Source organism: Ictalurus furcatus, chromosome 8 (genome assembly GCF_023375685.1).
Source record: "Ictalurus furcatus strain D&B chromosome 8, Billie_1.0, whole genome shotgun sequence".
NCBI lineage: Eukaryota > Metazoa > Chordata > Actinopteri > Siluriformes > Ictaluridae > Ictalurus > Ictalurus furcatus.
Window position 1 is genome coordinate 21,270,493 of NC_071262.1, and position 21,299 is coordinate 21,291,791.

At 37.8% G+C, this 21,299-nt stretch overlaps 1 protein-coding gene across 1 annotated transcript; it reads right to left on the bottom strand.

Moving 5' to 3' along the window:
• Window positions 1-6,913: 6,913 nt before the first annotated feature.
• On the bottom strand, window positions 6,914-16,915 carry LOC128611748 (probable polypeptide N-acetylgalactosaminyltransferase 8). The gene is made up of 10 exons (XM_053631513.1): window positions 16,623-16,915; window positions 13,992-14,158; window positions 12,233-12,416; window positions 11,512-11,709; window positions 10,834-10,948; window positions 10,555-10,740; window positions 9,382-9,519; window positions 9,135-9,230; window positions 8,193-8,360; window positions 6,914-7,878 (listed from the first exon to the last, which is right to left on the bottom strand). Exons 1-10 carry the CDS (start codon window positions 16,889-16,891, stop codon window positions 7,744-7,746), a joined length of 1,656 nt encoding a protein of 551 aa, XP_053487488.1. The 5' UTR covers window positions 16,892-16,915; the 3' UTR covers window positions 6,914-7,743.
• Window positions 16,916-21,299: the final 4,384 nt, after the last annotated feature.

The following is a 21,299-nucleotide window of genomic DNA, read 5'->3' on the forward strand; positions in this document are numbered from 1 at the left end:
AGATCTTTTAATTGAGTTCTAGAAAAGCAAAGTGTGCAGAGTAGAGGTGTAAGTGCCAGAGTATGTGTTTTTTAAAGGATAATGTGGGGTGGCATTTTAGGGGTTAGTTAGGTGTTCACGGAAGAGGTGGGTCTTTAGCTGTTTTTTGAAGATAGTGACAGATTCTGCTGTCTGGATTGAGGTTGGAAGTTCATTCCACCACTGAGGGACAGTGTGAAGGTTCTGGAAAGGGACTTTGAGCCAATCTGAGTAGGCACTACTAAGCGTTGGTCATTAATTGATTGCAGATTGCATGAGAGAATGTAAGCCTTCAGGAGAGTGTTGATGTAGGGCGGTACTGTTCCAGACAAGGTCTTGTACATGAGCATCAAGGCCTTGAATTTGATGCGGGCGGTGTTGTGGATAAAAATGACATGAAATAAACATGAGGGAGACCTAGTATGAGTAATATGTAATTTAATTGATAATTCACAGGACTGGTGGGTGCGTAATCTTGAGGAGAGCGGTAGGGGGAAGAAAATGGGGTGTGTCCTGGGGACATGGGATAATCATTAAAGGTGAAATAAGAAGACCACTGAGAGTGGGGCAGACTGACAGGTGAGAAGAGGGAAGAATGGTCAGAGCCCAGATCAGAGAAGGTGACACCATCCTCAGACTGAAAGCTGGAGGGAGGTTCTGTCTGTGTAGAGGCGTCAATACACACATTCACGGGGTGGATTCTGTATCTGAGAGGGGGGGGAACCCCGCATTTCCATTTCCAGAGGGGGTGCTGCGAAGAACGTTAAGTAGCACCATGATATCAGCAGTGAGATGCGCGAGCTGACAGTGAGTGTCCAGATCCAGATCCAGTAAAGGAGAGAAGAAGAAATGACGACGGGCACCTAGACACACAGAAGCGGTATTGGGCGGACATTGACGAATTGGACTCACACTTTAAGATCTTTTAAAGAGTAACACACTATGGTTTATTAGTCAAAAAGTCAAAAAGAAGTATAAGAGCTGAGGAGTGCAAACACACACACTCGCGTACAGTCAAGGGCGGGCATGTAGACATAACACACACACACTCTCTCTGTCTCTCTCTCTCACACACACATAACATTATAACTTTATAAGAATAATAAAAAGGAGTATTAAGATATTATAAGGGTAATATGTTATAATAATAAAATATATACTCTTTATAAAAAAACTCTTTATAAAAATAAAGAGTAGTAGGATATGTAGGATAGTAGAAGGGTAATATAATGATATTATGAAGTAGGAAGTACAGTAAACCATTTTGCAAGCAGTATAACTATATATAAAATAGAGATATAGAGCAAATATGAAAATAAATTATAAACCAGAAATACAGAAAAATGTAACTTACTCATAATTCAGATGGTGAAGATTCTTGTCTCGCAAGGAAGGCCTTAATTTTAAGAGAAAACCATGAGGAGCCATTTATAAGGGTAGCTGAGTCAAGCTGCCCCCCCCCCCCCCCCCCGAGATAATAGTGAGACCAAGGTCTCTCTAAATTGTTTTGTCTCTCTCCACTTTTGAACCTAATGGTAAATTGGAAAGGCCTCTTTCAGAACCTAATGGTAAATTGGAAAGGCCTCTTTCAAAATATAATGGTAATGTAGATGAGCTCTTTTTCAATCCTATTGGTATTGATATCATAGTCTTTCTGAAATATATTGGTTATCTACTGTGTAAATACAGTATAAATACTGGAGCTTGAGCTCCGGGTGTCAGATCACTTCTGAGAATTCTCATCGGTGTGGATCTCGTGTGGTGGAACGGAACCAATAAATCTGGACCCTTGCTTCTTCTCACTCACGGCTGGTGTCTTTTTTTCTATCTCCAACTGGGTTTACAGATGTGAGTATTTGCTTCTATGTTGAATTTTATGTGTTTTTGGGTAATAGGCTAAATTTGGGCCAGCAGCGGCTACAGGAAGCCAGTGGTGGGAGATGAAGAGGGGTGTGACATGGGTCCTTTTGGGCTGGTTGAAGACGAGACATGCTGCTGCATTCTTAATCATCTGAAGGGGTTTGATAGAGCTGGCTGGGAAGCCAGAGAGTAGTGCGTTGCAGTAGTCCAGTTTTGTTGTAAGTTGATGTTGTACAGAATGAACCTACAGAACTGTGCAGTTGTTGATATGTAGTCTGTAAAGGTCAAGCCGTCCTCAAAAATCACCCCAAGGTCCCTGGCTCTCCTGGTTGGCTTGCGTGTGGTTGAGGCTAGCTGTACAGTGAGGTTGTGGTTGATTGAGGGGCAGGCTGAGATGATGAGAAGCTCAGATTTTTCCAGGTTGAGCTTAAGGTGGTGTTCCCTCATCCGGTCTGAGATGTCAGACAGGCAATCATAGTCTTCTCCTATAATGCCTGATGAGGTTGGAGAACACATGGCAAGGGATCTGAGATTATTCCTTCATACAGAATCTCTCCAGAACCTTCAAATTTTGAGGTCCACACTGGTGGACTCTCCTCTTCAGTTCACCCCACAGGTTTTCTATGGGTTTCAAGTCAGGGGACTGGGATGGCCATGGCAGGACCTTGATTTTGTGGTCAATAAACCATTTTTGTGTTGATTTTGATGTATGTTTTGGATCATTGTCCTGCAGGCCCATTTTAATCTTTCTGGCAGAGGCAGTCAGGTTTTCATTTAATATCTGTTGATATTTGATAGAGTTCATGATGTCATGTATCCTAACAAAATGTCCAGGTCCTCTGGCAGAAAAACAGCCCCAAAACACTAAAGAGCCACCACCATATTTAACCCTGGGCATGAGGTACTTTTCCATATGGCTACCTCTCTGTGTATGCCAAAACCACCTCTGGTGTTTATTGCCAAAAAGCTCTATTTTGGTTTCATCTGACCATAGAAACCTGATCCCATTTGAGTTCCAGTAGTGTCTGGCAAACTGAAGATGCTTGAGTTTGTTTTAGGATGAGAGTAGAGGCTTTTTTTTGAAACCCTTCCAAACAACTTGTGGTGATGTATGTGACTTCAGATTGTAGTTTTGGAGACTTTCTGACCCCAAGATACAACTAACTTCTGCAATTCTCCAGCTGTGACCCTTGGAGATTTTTTGGTCACTCGAACCATCCTCTTCACAGTGCATTCAGACAATATGGACACACGTCTAATTCCAGGTTGATTCCTAACATTTCCAGTTGACTGGAACTACTTAATTATCGCCCTGATGGTGGAAATGGGCATTTTCAATGCTTGTGCTATTTTCTTATAGCCGCGTCCCATTTTGTGAAGCTCAACAACCTTTTGCCGCACATCACAGCTATATTCCTTGGTCTTACCCATTGTTATGAATGACTAAGGGAATTTGGCCTTTTTTTTAACCTCACATTTATACCCCTGTGAAACAGGAAGTCATGGTTGAAAAATTTCCTGTTCCTAGTCACCCAGGGGTACTCATTTAAAAAAAAAAAAAAATCACTGGGAATATACGTCAAATATATTTTTCTCATATGAATTCATAGGGGTGCCAATATTAGTGGAGGGCACTGTATATGTGCTAACAGCTTATTTTTTAAAATATATATTAAAGTGAGTATTTACAGTATTTAATGGAAAGCAGAAGAGTCACTGTAGAGCTGTTACCCCAAAAAAGTTAATGAAATACAATTATGCTCAACTAGACGTAATCTTTGCATGGATGTCCGATCATAAAGCAAGACCAATGGCATCATTCATCATGGATCTTGTGTGTTTTAGGGGGGATATAATATATGAATAAAATATAGTACTGTGGCAAATGTAAATCAATCATGTAAAGCATAAACAGACAGCATTTATGTTTTGTTGAAAGTGGTCTATTACCTAATATGTTACTTTCTTTACTGACATACAAACAATTTTTCTCTAATATTTAATTTTGATTGAAAAAGAAATGTTTGGAATATGTTTTTTTTTTTTTTTTTTTTTTTTTTTTGTAAAAGTCATAAAATAAACAGCTAAACCAGAATTTAAATATTATAGTTCCCAGGACTTTTGTCCAGTACTGTAAGTACATGCCAAATTTCCATATGCATGAGGAATATGGTGTATCAATATACAGTGGTGCTTGGAAGTTTGTGAACCCTTTAGAATTTTCTATATATCTGCATAAATATGACCTAAAACATCATCAGATTTTCACACGTCACACGAGTAGACAAAGAGAACCCAATTAAACAAATGAAACAAAAATATTATCTTGGTCATTTATTTATTGAGGAAAATGATCCAATGTTGCGTATCTGTGAGTGGCAAAAGTATATGAACCTCTAGGATTAGCAGTTACTATGAATGTGAAATTAGAGTCAGGTGTTTTCAATCAATGGGATGACAATCCGGTGTGAGTGAGCACCCTGATCTTCACAACACATGTTTGTGGAAGTGTATCACGGCATGAACAAAGGAGATTTCTGAGGACCTCAGAAGAAAAGTTGTTGATGCTCATCAGGCTGGAAAAGGTTACGAGAGTTTGGTCTCCACCAATCCACAGTCAGACAGATTGTGCACAAATAGAGTAAATTTAAGATCATTGTTACCCTCCCAAGAAATGTTCGACCAACAAAGATCATTCCAAGAGCAAGATGTGTAATAGTCCACAAGGTTACACTGGAACCCAGGGCAACTTCTTAGCAACTAAAGGCCATTGAACAACAATGGTATGCATGGCAGGGTTGCAAGGAGAAAGCCACTGCTCTCCAAAAAGAACATTGCTGCCAATCTGCATTTGCTAAAGATCACGTGGACAAGCCAGAAGGCTGTTGGAAAAATGTTTTGTGGACGGATGAAACCAAAATAGAACTTTTTGGGTTTAACAAGAAGCGTTATACTTGGAGAAAGGAAAACACTGCATTCCAGCATAAGAAACTTATCCCATCTGTGAAACCACCACCATGGTGGTGGTATAATGGTTTGTGCCTGATTTGCTGCATCTGGACCAGGACAACCATCATTGATGACAGTGAGACATCTACAAATATGTTTAATAATCATACATTTGGTTTATCAAAATTGTATAATAACAAATACTAGATACAATTGACTATATTCAAGATATTTTGGCTTGCTGTCTTTTTTTGGAGTATAAGACCCTTTTTCTGACTCAAATTTCTTTTATAATGCTATTTATTTACTTACTTACTTATTTACTTACAGTCAAGAAAGACTCTGTGATGATCTGAAATAATTTAACCAATTATAAAATGTTTAGTTTTTCCCTTTAGATGGTCCCTTGTGTATGTGTTTAAGAGTTTATTGAAATTGGTTGACTGCTTAACACTGAATTTAAGGATTTGGCCTATATATGCTGCATATATTAATAGGAAAACAGACCTCAGTTTTTGAGTTTGGATTTTAAATTGTCTAATGTTAACCAGCATTATGAATTAACCAACACGGTTACAGGATCTGCTTGGCAAAATGAGAGTGATAAGTAATTGTTATAAGACTAGAAATGTGTACTGTAACACGAAGAGTCAACTGTGGAATTTTAGCAGATATGTCTTCCTTCTAGTCTTATAGGGAAACGTTTCCATTGTGAAGGTGAATCCTCCTGGAATCTCAGGTGAAGCTCCAGGGTCAGGGATCTCTGAAAAACTTAATCCTCCTGGAACTGCAGGTGGCACTGTGGGATCAGATTTACTACAAAACATTTGCCCAATGTATATACTGTTGTGACACCATTTTTGTAATTTTGCCTCTGTATACCACCACAATGAATTTGAAATGAAGCAGTCAAGATGTGATTGAAGTGTAATTCACAGGGTTTAACAAAAATATTGCATTAACTGTTTAGGAATTATAGCCATTTTTTACAGACCATGCTCAATTGGGTTGAGGTTAGTTGACTGATTCAGCCATTAACGAACATTCTATTTCTTTGCCTTAAGAAGGTGTTGGGTTGCTTTTCCGGTATGTTTTGGATCATTATCCATCTGTACTGTGAAGTGCTGTCCTATCAGTTTTGCAGCATTTGACTGAATCTGAGCAGAAATTATAGCTCTATACACTTCAGAATTCATCGTGCTACTTTTATCAGCAGTCACATCTTCAATAAACACCAGTGACTCAGTTCCATTAACAGCCATATATGCCCATGCCATAACACCTCCTCTACCATATTCCTTTCCTTCTCTATTCTCTTCACTTCCCATAATTCTGGTACAAGTTGATCTTGGTTTCATCTGTCCAAAGACTCTTGTTCCAGAGCTTGTCAGGCTTTTTTTTTTAGACATTTTTTGGTCTAATCTGGCCTAATTTTTTGTCTAATCTGGCCTTTCTGTTCTTGAGTGTTATCGGTGGTTTGCATCTTGAGGTAAACCGTCTGTATTTACATTCATAAAGGTGTCATTTGATTGTAAACTTTGGCAATGATAAGCCTACGTTCTCGAGAGTGTTCTTGACTTGGCTAGATGTAGTGAAATGTTTTTCTTCACCAAGGAAAGAATTCTGTGGTCATCCATGTTAGTTGTCTTCCATGATCTTCCAGGCCTTTTAGTGTTGCTGAGCTCAACAGCGCATTCCTTCTTTTTAAGAATGCAATTGTTGATTTGGCCACTCCCAAAGTTTCTGCTATCTCTCGGATAGGTCTGGGGGATTTTACAGCTTAATGATGGCCTCCTTCACTTTCATTGACACCTCTTTGGACTGAGCATTGAGAGTGCCCATGAACAGCTAGCAAATGCAAATTTAATGCTTGGAAACATTTTATCTCCTTAATTTGTCATGAAATAACAAGGAAAGAGACCACACCTGGCCATGAAACTGCTTATCAGTCAACTGTCAGACACAGCACTAGTTGGGTCATAACACCAATTACTTTTGAGCCTGTGAAAATGGAGGTACTATGTAAATAATGGCTGTAATTCCTAAATGGTTAATGCAATATTTTTCTTAAACCCCTTGAATTAAAGCTGAAAGTCTACACTTCAGTTACATCTTGATTGCTTAATTTCAAATCCATTGTGGTGGTGTACAAAGGCAAATGTACAAAAATTGTGTTACTGTCCAAATACATATGGATCCGACTGAAATTCAAATATTCAAACAATTTAATGCAGGAAAAGGATTTTTTAAATAAATGCAAAAATGATGACAACTGTAAACAAAAAAATGTAACAAAATCTGGTAATGGTATTATGTTCATGTCCAAAACAGCCATGTGTTCATGTTTACATGGAGGTTCCGCATGAACATCCCACTCGTGTCGTATTAAATTTTTGACGTCACAATTGTCTGACTGCTCCAAGTTCACCAGCTGTGATGCCTTGTCCATGTTTCTCAGTAAAGGTGAGCCCTTGAAAGTTCCATTTTTGGTTGATGCTACGTGTATTACAGTGTAGTTTTAGGTGTACAGAGTCTTTTCTTAGTAACTTAACAACAAAACTGAGGAAAGTGTTGATATTTCGGACTTGTTTCCATAGTCACTCTGTGTTTACATCTTCTGTTAAAAAAAAAAGATAGAAAGAAAAAGAAAAAAGACTTAACACCTATATGGGATCTAGCTAAATCATTAATCCCAGTCAGTCAGCTAGTTTGTTAGACATATGCATCTCCCAGTTGCCTAGCAGCAATTGTCCTTCCAGTTTGAAAATTCCATCTGAACGTGCCCTTGCTTCACATCTGGAAGTCAACCATTGCTCCATTACTCGAGAGTTCAATGAGAAGTCTCAATGATGGCCAACATTCCGTAAGTCTTATTTCCTCTGTTGTCATTTGATCAATATGGCTGTCATAAGGCAGTTAAAACTCTTTAATGACGTGTTGTATTCTCCACTTTTGCCCACTGCAGGCTTGAAGGACAAGTTGGTAAAATGAATCCTCTCCTTGGGCAATCTCAAGACATTTGCGTGTGCCTTTGTTTTTTATTGCATGACCCTGTGGGTAAAGAAAGATACAGCATTATACAATAGTTCTAGAGTTTTGTTACTTAACTTATTCCTGACTTGACAATATTCCACAATGGGGTGGTGTGATACAGCCTGGTTAATTTATAACATTTTAAATGTGTTTTAAACACTTAAACATGTTGAAGTTAATCAGAAAATTTACCATTATCGCAATACTAAGTGACCTCGCCAAAGTGCTGACAATGGAGACTCCTTCAATAAATATTAAATAAATGTCTTCAATGTATTAATTGACATTTAGCAGTGCTGTGCAAAGCCAATTACTAATTTAAGAGTAATTACCTGTTTGAAGTCCCAGTGCATATTTAATCCTTTCTCCTTGGCTATTTTACAGTCATGCAGTGTTGGTGTGTTTCCCTCACCAGGATCCACCAGGCAGCGATTATTACTGTACGTGTGAGATTTGATGCCTCCGATGTAGAGTTCCCCATTACTCTTATAGTAACAGTGCTATATACACAAGAAATGTGTTAGTAGATGATCTCTTACCATGAATAGTGATAGTCCTGTGTTAGACTATTAGACTGTATTAGATCCTTTTTTATAGGGTTCTGGGCCAGGACACACCAAGCCGACTCTCACTCAGTTTTCACAGTCTTTCATTTTGGCTCTGGTCTGTTCCTGTCAGCTGCAGTTGAAATGGTACAAGCGGATAGCATGAGAAGGAATTCTCTGATTGGCTGTTAAGCTGAGCTAATCAGTTCAGAAACTAAAGTGAGCAAAGCAACGAAATTATGCACTGAAGAGTATTGTAAAGTAGTGTACTTGTACTGGAAGACTTGTATATATAGACTGCTGAGCTGGAAGATCCCAACAAGAATATCTAATCCATGCACACACACAGCCCATCCAACTAACTGACGAACTCAGTCAATATTGTGTTCTGCTGGACATGAATCACTAAAGGCAACGTCAGTGTCTGACTCAACTGAACATCCACTTTTTGGAAGTTACATTCGTCCATGTGCACATCCTATAGACACTGTACAATATGACATTGCTGGGTGGAGCATATTTTTATTCAGAGAGCTTAGTTTTCTTCCTTTTGTTGACACACAGGCTACCATTTCTTCGCCTTTGTTTTTTCAAATGCAACTTTCCACATAAGACGTGATGCCATCATTAGCTGCTGTTGGATGGCAGTAGTTAGAAGTTTAAAGTTGGCTTGGTGTGTCACAGCCTTTAAAGGTTTTCAAAGTAGTGACAGTGTGCGAAATCACACACCTGAGGGCTTAGGAAATGACACTGATAGAGGACAGGGACACTGCCTGGAACAGGACCCTGATCAATGCAGTTATTCTCTAAGAGGCCACTCTGTATCTGTTAAAGACAAGAAAAGCAAACCATTCAAGATCAGTGACTTTTTTTAAGATAAACTAAAATAAAAGTATTGTGTATTTAATTTCTTGTGTATTACTTATATTTTCTCGATTATAAAAAGCAATGGAAAAGGGAACTAAATGTTGTTTACTGTGCCGTAGCCAAGTAGATCATCCCAGGTGTCTAACTCAGGATACACGTTCTTCAGATACCAGCTAAAGGGCTTACATTTAAGTTGTTTTCTCAGCTTCTTTCTTTCAGTCACGTTCCCAATATCAATTCCATGATCCTGAATGGGAAGAGTTTGAAGGAGATTTGATTAACCAGTTTTATATTTCACTCTAACGCTTCACTTTATATTCATCTTAGTTTATTTATATCATTCAAACACTGAATTGTGTACTGGGTAGTGCTGGAGTTAGGACAAGAGCCAAACTCTAACAAAATCAGAACTACTGTAAAAGCAAAATGGAAAAGTTTGAGGTATGACATCCATCCATCCATCCATCCATCCATCCATCCATCTTCTACCGCTTACTCCTTTTCAGGGTCACGGGGAACCTGGAGCCTATCCCAGGGAGCATGGGGTACAAAGCAGGGTACACCCTGGACAGGGTGCCAGTGAGGTGTGACATCATACAATATAATTTATACAACATGAATTTTTGGGAAAAAATAAGAAACAATAGTAAGTGAAGATCTGCAGATGTACATAGAAAAAAGGGAAGACAATACAAGAATGATTTCAGTGCAATATTTCCACAGTGAGGTATACTTCTTCTATTGCTGTTTTTCTATTTGATTGTTTCTAGTGCAGTGAACTACCATTTACTTCATTTTTCATTCTGGTTTCCTGTGAATTCTATATTAGTTCTGGTGCAACCAGTTTCCAACAGAAGTCAAATAACTGGTTGGAGTTGACCAGCCAAACTTGGTTTCTTGTTTCTTCATACACACACGCACACATGCACTATATTTATTTATTTATTTGTAACTCTTGCTCCTACATTGACTTCTGATCATGGATTATCCTTGGGTGATGTTGCCCACCTGTGTTCTAACCCCAGCGTTGCAATTTTTGGCAATGATTTTCAGATTTACCCTAATAAAGCAAAAGCGGAGTTTAACACCAAAAGTCTAGGCAGAGAAGCAGCCAGTCGTAACTAACACACAGTCCAAATTTGCACCTGAGAAATGCATTCAGTCAACTCAATACACATGCTTTTCTTCAGCAACCTAATTCTGAGCAGATCCTCAACAGTGTAGATGCTAAAACCATGTTTATATCATGTCTAAAGAACAATCAAAGCTTACTACAACCAACCTTCAGAGGGAGATTCCAGCTTACATAAACATTTTTCTTATATTCATCCATCCAGATTTCAGCCACCCTTAGCGCATTTCTTCTCATGGGCTCGGCTAGATCTGGTGCGTAGGGCTTGTGTGCTCTCTCTATATGAGCGATCTTTGAGCACGGGATGATTTCAATGCTTCCTCCACAAAGCCAAACCTAGTTAAAAAAAACAACCAAAAAACCCCCCACCATATTTTAAGTACTCTTCAAATGCTACAGTAGCAAGCACACATAACAGTAACAGCTTACTCGTATTCCGAGCTCGACGTTCTCGCCTCCATAAATTTCCATTCCTTTGTCCAAACCTCCAATTTCTCCAAAGAATTTTCGATCAGCCACGAGGATTCCCATGACGGAAGGGCTCCTGTCGATAATCACAGTACCATTAGGAAACATGCATACACAACTTTTATACAGTGATGTTCAAGGCCTATACTATAGCACTGATGAATTCTAAATGTCTGATTTGTCAGAAGGTGTTTATTAATTTTCTATAACTGTAGATTGAACAGTATTGCCAGCTGTAAGGAGAACCACACGTTTATATCAAAGTGAGAACAGGAAGTAACTTGTTTCGTGGAACATTAAATGTAAATTGAAATGGATAAAAAGTACAATCTGTCATTCTTCAGTGAATAAACTATTGTAATCATTGGCAAATTGCTGTGGTGTAAGAGGAATAAACCACATTAGACGTGCTGCTATAGGAAAAATAATACTCTCCCACTTGTTCATCATGCCACCCCCAGTCATTCATTATTTTCCAATAACAGCATGCACACAAGTGTTTTAGTACTTACTTCCTGCATATTTGAATGAAGTGCTCTCCATTGCATTTTGGAAATACATAGCATATAAATAACTGCAGCCTTGTACAGAGTAAATAGATTTTATTTTATCGTAAAAAATTAAATGAGTATCACTCACTTCCCAGGTTTGGACGGGTCTTCAAGTTGATACCAATCTGGCCTGAAGGACTCGTACATGCACCACAGCTGCCAGTCGAAGGCATGGGCATTTGCAAAGTACGGCTTCACTTCAAGTGTGTCGTACTCCACCCGATCAAACACCGGAGACAGCAACACCGTCCTGTCCGCTTTGATTCTGGCCAGCAGCGGTTCTGCCCTAAAACCAAAGGAAACTTAAATGAATCAAGACACTTAAACAGTAGTGTGTACCAAATAATATTTCACTCTGTATGTTTATTATGTACAAAGGTTAAATTAGGGCCTGAGATCTGATACTAAAGACTTAATGCAAATGTAAATCCTAGCATAGAATAAAAGGTGATAATAATGATGTCATGCAGTTTTACACTGCTTCATAGAGAGAAATGCATTCATATGAAATTGTGAATAAAAAATTTATTTTAGTAAGTAAAATATATAATCGCTGATAAATTGCTGTGGTATAAGAGGACAAGCACTTCAGGGCATGCTGTTATCGGAAAATAATCACCTTCAGGGTGGTAACAGTGACTCCGCCTCACATTGAGCCACATCACACCACCCAGACGTTGTTTTTTTTTTTTTTTTCAATCAAACCCCCAAGTGTTTTATTCCTTAGATCCTGTCTACGTAAACTAAGAATTCCAAGGCACTTGTGTAAAGTGTACGAACATGGTTATACATGTAAGAGTTATTTATACCATTGCTTATGCACCTCAATGTGGGCATCCAAAATGGCCACCACATCGCCGACAGCTGCTTTCCATCCTGAAATACGAGCTTGTGTCAGCCCCAGTTTCTTTCTGTGGCTCACTTTCTTAAGTAATCCTGGCCTCTGTTGATGAACTTGGTCAATAAATTCACCAAGTTTTTCCTTCAGATCATCTACAATGAATAAAAACAGACTGTGTTCAGTTAAGATCATCTTCTCAGTTTGCCTTTCAAAATGTAAACATTACAGACCCATGGGTCTGGCAACGCGTGCAGGATCACTGTTCATACTAATACACTTTCAATGGAAAAACATTTGAGTTTTAAAAATATACATCCCCATGTAAATATAAATAAATAAAAAGTACCTGTTATTTACAGTATCTACAAAACATGTTCATTTATACCTTAAATACCTTACAGAAAATGACACTAAATACGGTTATTTTTATCAGCAAGTTCAAAAGTTTGCAACCCCCCTACACATGGTCCAATTCATTTATTAAACTTTAGACACTTTATTAAGGTTTCCAGTAACTCAAATTACACCACTTTCATTTCGTCTTATTTAAGGTATTTAAGGTTCTCAAAAGGTCAAGTATACTCAGCAAAAACAAAAAAAAAGAAACATCCTCTCACGTTCAACTGCTTTTATTTCAAGGAAATTTCTTAACGTGTAAATATTTGTATTAACATGAAAAAGATTCAGCAACTGAGACATAAACTGAACAAGTTTCACAGACATTTGATGAACAGAAATGGAATAATGAGTCCCTGAACAAAGGGGGGGTGGTCAATAGTAAAAGTAACAGTCAGTATCTGGTGGACTCCAGCTGCTTTAAGTACTACAGTGCATCTCATCCTCATGGACTGCACCAGATTTGTCAATTCTTGCTGTGAGATGTTACTCCACTCTTCCACCAAGGCATTTGTCAGTTCTCGACCACGTCTGGGGGACACATGGTTACATGTAATTTTCCACTTAAAGGACGATCAGCTGTCCTTCCTGTCTCCCTGTAGCACTGTCTCAGGCGTCTTACATTACAGACATTGCAGTTTATTGCTCTGGCCACATCTGCAGTCCTCATGCCTCCATGCAGCAGGTCTATGGCATGTTCACGCAGGTGAGCAGGAACCCTAGGCATCTTTCTTCTAGTGTTTTTCAGAGTCAGTAAAAAGGTCTCTTTAGTGTCCTCAGTTATTGTAACTGTGACCTTAATTGGCTACCGCCTGTACACTGTTCGTGTCTAAAGGACTGTCCCACAGGTGCAGTAATTGTTTATGGTTCGTTGACCAAGCATGATAAAAATTGTTTAAACCCTTTCCAATAAAGATCTGTAAAGCTTATTTGGATTTTACAAAATTATCTTTAAAATACAGTCTCCTGAAAAAGGGACATTTCTTCTTTTTTTTTTGTGCTGAGTACAGTAAGCAGTCATGTTAAGATTTAGGAGAAATTAGCAAAGCAGCTACAGCAATGCCTGAAACAGGGGATATTAACCACACAGAGCTGAAGAAGGGTATAAAAACAAGAAAATCTTTTTCTTCAATACAAACTCTTATTAATAAATGTAAGAAACAGACACAAAAACATGACCAAAGACTGCAAACTGAAACGAACTGCAGGAGACCTGAAAGTATCCTTAAAGTTAAAATGATTCTTTCTTGTGATAATAAAGGAACACTTGAAAAACCTCACATGCATTAAACGTTCATAAAAACATTCTGCACACCACTGTAGGTACGAACCATTAGTGCTGTGATCGTCCACCAGTATGATCTCCTTCAGCAGGTGAGCAGGCGTTCTGTCAATGATGCTGTGTATGGCTCTCTTTAAGATCGACAGAGCCTCGTTCAGGTAGATCAGAACCACACTGAGCGACGGGAGCTGCTCCGGATACACCTTCGTAGCACACCTATCAGGAATGTGATTATCAGCAGGGGTCTACTACAGAGTTTTTAATTAATTCTATCAGCATTTAAGTAGGAGTTAAAATCTGACTCCTTATCACATCAATCATACTGCCACTTTTCCAGCATATCCTTCATTCATTCATTTTCAGTTCCTGAAATTCCTGCTCAGGGTCATGGTAGATCCAGTGCCTATCCTCGGAACACAGGGCATGAGGTGGGAATAACTTCTGGATGGGAAATCACACATAATACATACACACAAACAAAATTTAGAGGTGCAATTTAGAGTCACCACTTCACCTACTGGAATGCTTTGGGGATGGGGAGGAAACAGAGGGTTGCAGAGGAAACTCTCACAAACACGGAGAGAACATGTGAAACTCTACAGACAGTAACCCGAGCTCAGAATCAAACACAGGACCCTGGTCCTGAGCGGCGACAACGCTACACACTGTACCACCGATCCACCAAAAGCTTAATTCGGATCAGTGCGTTATTTCAGACTATAATAAATCGCCCTGAGATGCAAATGTGTCATTGAGCGTGTGTGAGAATGGTTCCGTCATTCAAGGTGAATTCTCCCATCTTGCACCCAGTGTTTGCCGGGGTAAATGGAGATTCCACCACAACCCTGAATAGGATAAAAAGTTTACTGAAAATGAATGAATGAAATACATGTTTCCATTTTGTCCTCTGGCTTCGGCATGCGTGCCATTTTCATGTAAATTAGATTTCAGGGTAAATTCAATGCATATAACATGCACCACATTTTTGGACAGCTGTGTGGATGTACACAGAGACACACACACCTAGAAACACTCATATACACTCACAGAGTCACTTCACATTCTTTGTCATGTCTATTGTATTTAGTAATTATGGAAACATTATTACACAAAACATATCATTGGAAATATAATACGTTATTCCTATATTAGTATTTATATGTATAAAAAGTTCTATTTTTGCACTGCTCTTCAGAGTCTCAAGTGATTTTTTTTTTTTACTCTAAAAAAGGCATACCTTCGTATACATTTAGAAAATCTAGTACACTGACTTTTCACGAACTTCGCCCACTGCTCATTAATATTTATTAGTTAACTCACCTAGCAGTAAGAATATTCAGTTAGGTAACATTAGCTTGATTCAGTAAATCAGCTAACTAACTGACTGACTGAAAGGAGAAGCATTTCTTCACACTCACCTCCTACAAATCAACAGTATTTAAGGGGGGAAAAAGTAAATGTATGTGAATAATAACAAAAATTGTGATGAATTGGGACACTTTCTGCCAAATCTCCGAAAACACAATTGCAATACATTGTGTGTGGGTGTGCGAGGTTTTTTTTTTTTGCTATTGTGTATTTTTATTAAACTGGATTCCTTCTATCATTCTATGTTGCGAATACATAATATTAATAGTAATGCATTCTTAGGTCCTACATGATGCAGAAATACTAGTTCATGCATTCGTCACTTCTAGATTAGATTACTGTAATGCCTTACTGTCTGGATGTTCCAGTAGAAACATAAACAAACTCCAGTTAGTCCAGAATGCAGATGCTAGAGTCCTAACTAGAACCAGAAGATACAACCATATCACCCCAATTTTATCAACACTGCATTGGCTCCCAGTGAAATCTCGCATTGATTATAAAATACTTTTATTAACCTATAATGCACTAAACGGTCTCGCACCACAGTATCTAAGCGACCTTTTGGTTTTCTATGATCCGCCACGCCTACTTAGATCAAAAAATGCAGGCTATTTTTTGGCACCTCGAATAGTGAAGGCTACAGCAGGGTGAAGAGCTTTCTCTTATAGAGCCCCACAGTTATGGAACAGTCTTCCAATTAGTGTTCGGGATTCAGACACAGTCTCAGTGTTTAAGTCTAGGTTTAAAACGTATTTGTTTACTCAAGCCTACCCTGAATAGACTTTCTATTATGCTAATTCCCAGTCCTAATAATCTTTTCTCTCCCTCTCTCCTTCTGTCGAGCCACACACGATTTTATGGAGATACTAGAGATCCTGATCCTTTCTGATCTCCAGACCTGCCTGATCCGTTTCGGATGTCCTGCCTCTGGATGGAGCTCTCATCTACTCCAATTCAGACTGCTGGGACTACGGCTGCTTCTAAGGCCATACAGATGAGGATGGGTTCGCTTCTGAGTTGGGTTCCTCTCAAGGTTTCTTCCTCTTAAAACATCTTAGGGAGTTTTTCCTTGCTACTGTCGCCACTCAGTGGCTTGCTCAGTTGGGATAAATTCGCACCTTTAATATCTGTATACCGTGTTGATATTTCTGTAAAGCTGCTTTGAGACAATGTCTATTGTAAAAAGCGCTATACAAATAAAATTGAATTGAATTGAATGTATATAATGTGTCATGTCTCACCCCTAGGGAACCCCCTGTAATCTGGTAAAATGCACATGTAAGCAGGTATCATGTACGCAGGATTTTACCTGAAGTCTCGGGTGTCCGGTATTGTCCTGTTCAGAGGGATTCGGTCACTGAGAAACACGTTGTAGCCGTAAAGCTGAAACAAGTGCTCGGCATCCTTCTGTTCCTCCTTAGACAGCTCATCACCCCACTTCTTGAACAGCTCTGAGTTTGGGAACAACTTGTTGACCAGTGGCTTCTTCTTCTCCACTGCCGGCTGCTCTTCGATAGATTGTGAGACTTTCTGCATGCTCAGCTGCAAAGATTTAGCTGTGGAAACAACACAGAACATCTTGGTATATACCAGCTTTGCATACACCCTTTGCAACAACCTATATGCATATTTCTGATAAGTAACTTAAAACATTAATAAAACCTTTACAGCACTTAGACAGCAGCATTTTTGTGTGTCAAGGTCTACACTTTACCTTGAAAGATAATCATTAAAATACTTCATTATAAAATCCATTTGTGTGTGTGAATCCATCTGAAATCTCATATTTTTTCTCTAAGTCATCCATTATAGGTTATGAAAAATGCACATTTCTGTAATGCCCCACAACATTCACTCAACCCTGATATCTATATATAACATACATATTCACCCCAAGTCACATTTTCAGGAAGCTGCATGAGCTCAATTTCTTTACTACACATGAGGTGAAGAAAAACCCTGATATATATATATATATATATATATATATATATATATATATATATATATATATATATATATATATATATATATATATATATATATATGAGGTAGTACATTCCTGAATGGTTAAATGCATGTTCACAAGTTACTGTACAAAGGCTAAATGGCACTGCAATCATGGAATCATCCTCAGCACCTTTAAGGCTTCAGCCTCAGCGTCACTTTCTCGTTTCTTTATACCATTCGGTGTATTTTTATTATGACTGCTGGTGGTGCTATTGTGCTTCATTCCACAAATGTCCAAAATAGTCCACTTTAAACTATTTGTTAAAAGCTAATTATCTGATGTGGATCCAACATTGGATTGATGGTTTTATACTGTTAAAAGGCAGGACTGGCTTAGCCTTGCTCATTTACTAAACCAGGCATTCCTGCACAGAGGGACAGGAAAAGTAAAGTGTTTATTTTATTTATTTTTACATAGTTTATATCAGGAGTTAGTAGTAACATTTGTCATACTTATTTAAAAAAATCTGTCAGTAAAATATTCTAAAGTTCCAGTTTTTTTTTTAACACACACATACATACATACATTTGTCTGTTAACTATTCATAATAAACAATTACCATATTTATGTTAATATCAAAGGACATATCTGATTAAATCAAAGGATCAAAATGGTACCAAATTTCGTCCCGTGTCTGTGGGAGACATAAATATATGTTTTACATATAGTCAAGAACTCTTCTATGAACGTACTATATTTGCACCTGATGAAGCACTTTCTTTGCTAAAACCTTTAGTAAGTGGGTGCATAAATGTTTTCCACTATTTAGTTCTATTCGGACTGGATTATTTTACCAGAGGGACGTGTGCAATAATTATTATTATTATTTTTTTTTTACATGTCTCCTCATTGGGGAAAAAACCCCCAACTGAACAACAATAAAATTACCGCAGGAATTTTTTTCGTATTTTCTATGAACCCGCATGTTTGCGTCATGTGTCAGTTCCTTAAATATCTCATGTTAAATCCTGATGAATGAATAACTGTAAACGATTTGGGAGCGTGTCAGTAAAAAAAAACATGGTGGAATCAATGTATGCAACGTCTGTAAATTTGTTTAAATTGAATAATTACTTGTCTCAGAAGCTGATTGCAGTTACTAGGTGCTTGGTACATGCAGCAAGTTATTGAAATACAAGCAAATTACTTAACGTGTCTTTGTCTTTATTTACAATAAAACAATAAATAATAAATAATTCCCTGCATAAATGTACAATAGCATTGTACGATTACAGCATAATATGTAACGATAAAGTTTACAGTGGCTTCATAAAAGGATTACAAACAAAAAACAGCAAAACACACCTGATGCACAGTCTTTGTTCTTCATTTTCTAGAAGTAGAGTTTAAAAAAAAAACGCTGTAATTAAGAGAAGGTACACCGCCATCTTGCTTCTTACAAAGTCACCTGAACGCACCTGTCGTGATAATTACGACTTCCCAACTCGTATACAAACTTCCCAGGAGGACCTGAATACACCAGAAGTAGCGCTGATACAACTGACCCCACTGTCCCCTAACAGGTGCAATAATAATAATAATAATAATAATAATAATAATAATAATAATGTCTCATTCACTCCAATTTGCCCTCCAAGTGTAAAGTACAAGCCTTTATGTAGCTAATTTACAGATTTCATTCATCTGTACAGGCTGAGCTTGTATATGGTGCAAACCGACTTAAATTCGTCTCCAAAAAACACTTCAGAGACTTTTTACGACATGTTACTGCAGCAGTACTTGAAACCTGCAACAACTTTTCGTCCTGAAACTGAATGCACGTGCGGCATACAGAGCAATAATTAGGCTACACCCCTGACACAGGTACATTTTTTAAAAAACAATAATAAAAAAAATACCAATTTAAAAAAACCTTAGTAGTAATGCAATGACATGTAGGTAGGTTAAGACACCATGCACGTGCATAGTAAAGAAGGTGAGTTAAATGTTGTGCATTCAAACACTAGTTCATTTCTAATTCAACAAACTCACCTATTTGATTAATCTGACGCTCAAGTCCGTCCAGTTTGTCCAGGATGGTGTGTTCAGCTGTTCTCTCCAGCCTCGGAAGGAGGTCTAGAGACTGATTACTAAGTAACATAACATAAAACATCGTGTACAACAAAAGTGAAAAAGCTCCCAGAAGGCACACTGCTTTTGCGATACTTCGAATCCTCATTCTCACAAAACAAACAAACAAACAAAAAGCCTGAAATGTGTAAGATAAGTGTTAATGAGCGCCTATGGATCTAAAAGTACATCCTCTTCACGCAGTGCACAGCTTGTGAAGTCAAAGGGAGTGGTTGCAGGGAGAACAGGAAACATTAGCAGGCTAATGATGAATAGAAAAAAGAAGAAGAAAAAACAGTATGGATGTGAAACAATCCAGCGTTTGCAGTGCAAGAAAAGAAAGAAGTCCTTGCCTTACAAACATTTGTGAACTTTGAACATTTGTGAAGCTTGTGAACGTTGTAGATATTAATATTACTCTCAAAGTACTACACTGCACCTTTTCTTGTCACTGGGATGGTATAGCCTCATGAGCAGGGCCCAGTTGTTCAGAAGTAATCTGATTGGATTTTGGCTATCGGATTGGATCTAATCTTGAAAATGGGTTGTTCAAAAGAATACTAATAATAAAAAAAGGATTCTGAAATCAAATTAGATAATGTGATCCAATCATGCTTTTGAGCTGGATCAAACCTTCAGTATGTGTTGTTCAAAACTTTTTAGTAGGATGGGGATACCTGTAATCCAAAAAATCAGGATTATCCTGATCCCAGCAGAAGGGTGGATTCACTGAGGATTTCAGGAACAAAATGTCATAAAACTTTAAAACTGGTCAAATATTACACCGTTTGTATCATGCAGTATATACATTTATTTATACACTTGATTTGTTTTAACTGTTACAGTGATAATGTAGATAAAGTATACATTAGGCTACCAATTAAGCCTTTCAGTGTAGTACTGTAAAAAAAAGAAAAAATTAATTTTGACCCCATAAATAATCCCCCAAACAGCTGTCAATATCAAACAAAAATAATATATTTCATTTGATCTGTTATTTGTCACTGTATATTAATTACAATGACACGATCATTAGAGATGAACCAGTCAAAAGTAGTTTCTAACAATTGCATCCCTTATTTCTTTCCACACATGAAGAACTCTGCATGTTCTTATTTAGTTAACTATTGGACATTTAGTCTTTCTATGATTTAAAACGTGTATAAAATATACACAATGTATTTGTGAATAATGTAGATTTGGTTGTTTTTTGTTGGATGCTGTTTATATTGTTTTATTGTGCTGTTTTCTGTCACTTCAAATAAAAACATTTAAAGTGACCCCATGCTGGCTAAACTACCTGTTGTTTTTTATATAGCTAATATGAATTTGAGCACTAGTAATCCGGATTTGGTAATCTTGAAAGGTTTGTATCTGGATCAGGGTGATCCCAATCCAATGTTGCTTTGAAAAACCGACACATAAATCAAATGGATTACTTGATCCTGGATATCAACACCTGGGATTTTCAAATCCAGATCATTCTGATCCAGATTAAACTTTTTGAACAACTATGCCCTGATGATTCATGTTAGATCAAATCCATCAATGTAAGGAAAATCTGACCTTTTGTGCAAAAGGAGTACATACAAAATGTGTGTGTGTGTGTGTGTGTGTATATATATATATATATATATATATATATATATATATAGGATAAATATGAATAGTGACCTAAATAGTGCATAATCTTTCTTCTTTGTATCTAGTTTTGAATGCAAAAACTAATGATTTTCAACATGATTCAGACTCATGGACCCCACAGTATGGACTGTGATTAATTCAAAGATAACTAGTTGCATGTTTTTATACAGTGGAAAGAAACTGGAGAACCCAGAGGAAACCCACATGAACACAAGGAGAACATGAGAAACTCAGGACAGACAGCAAGCCGAGCTCAGGACT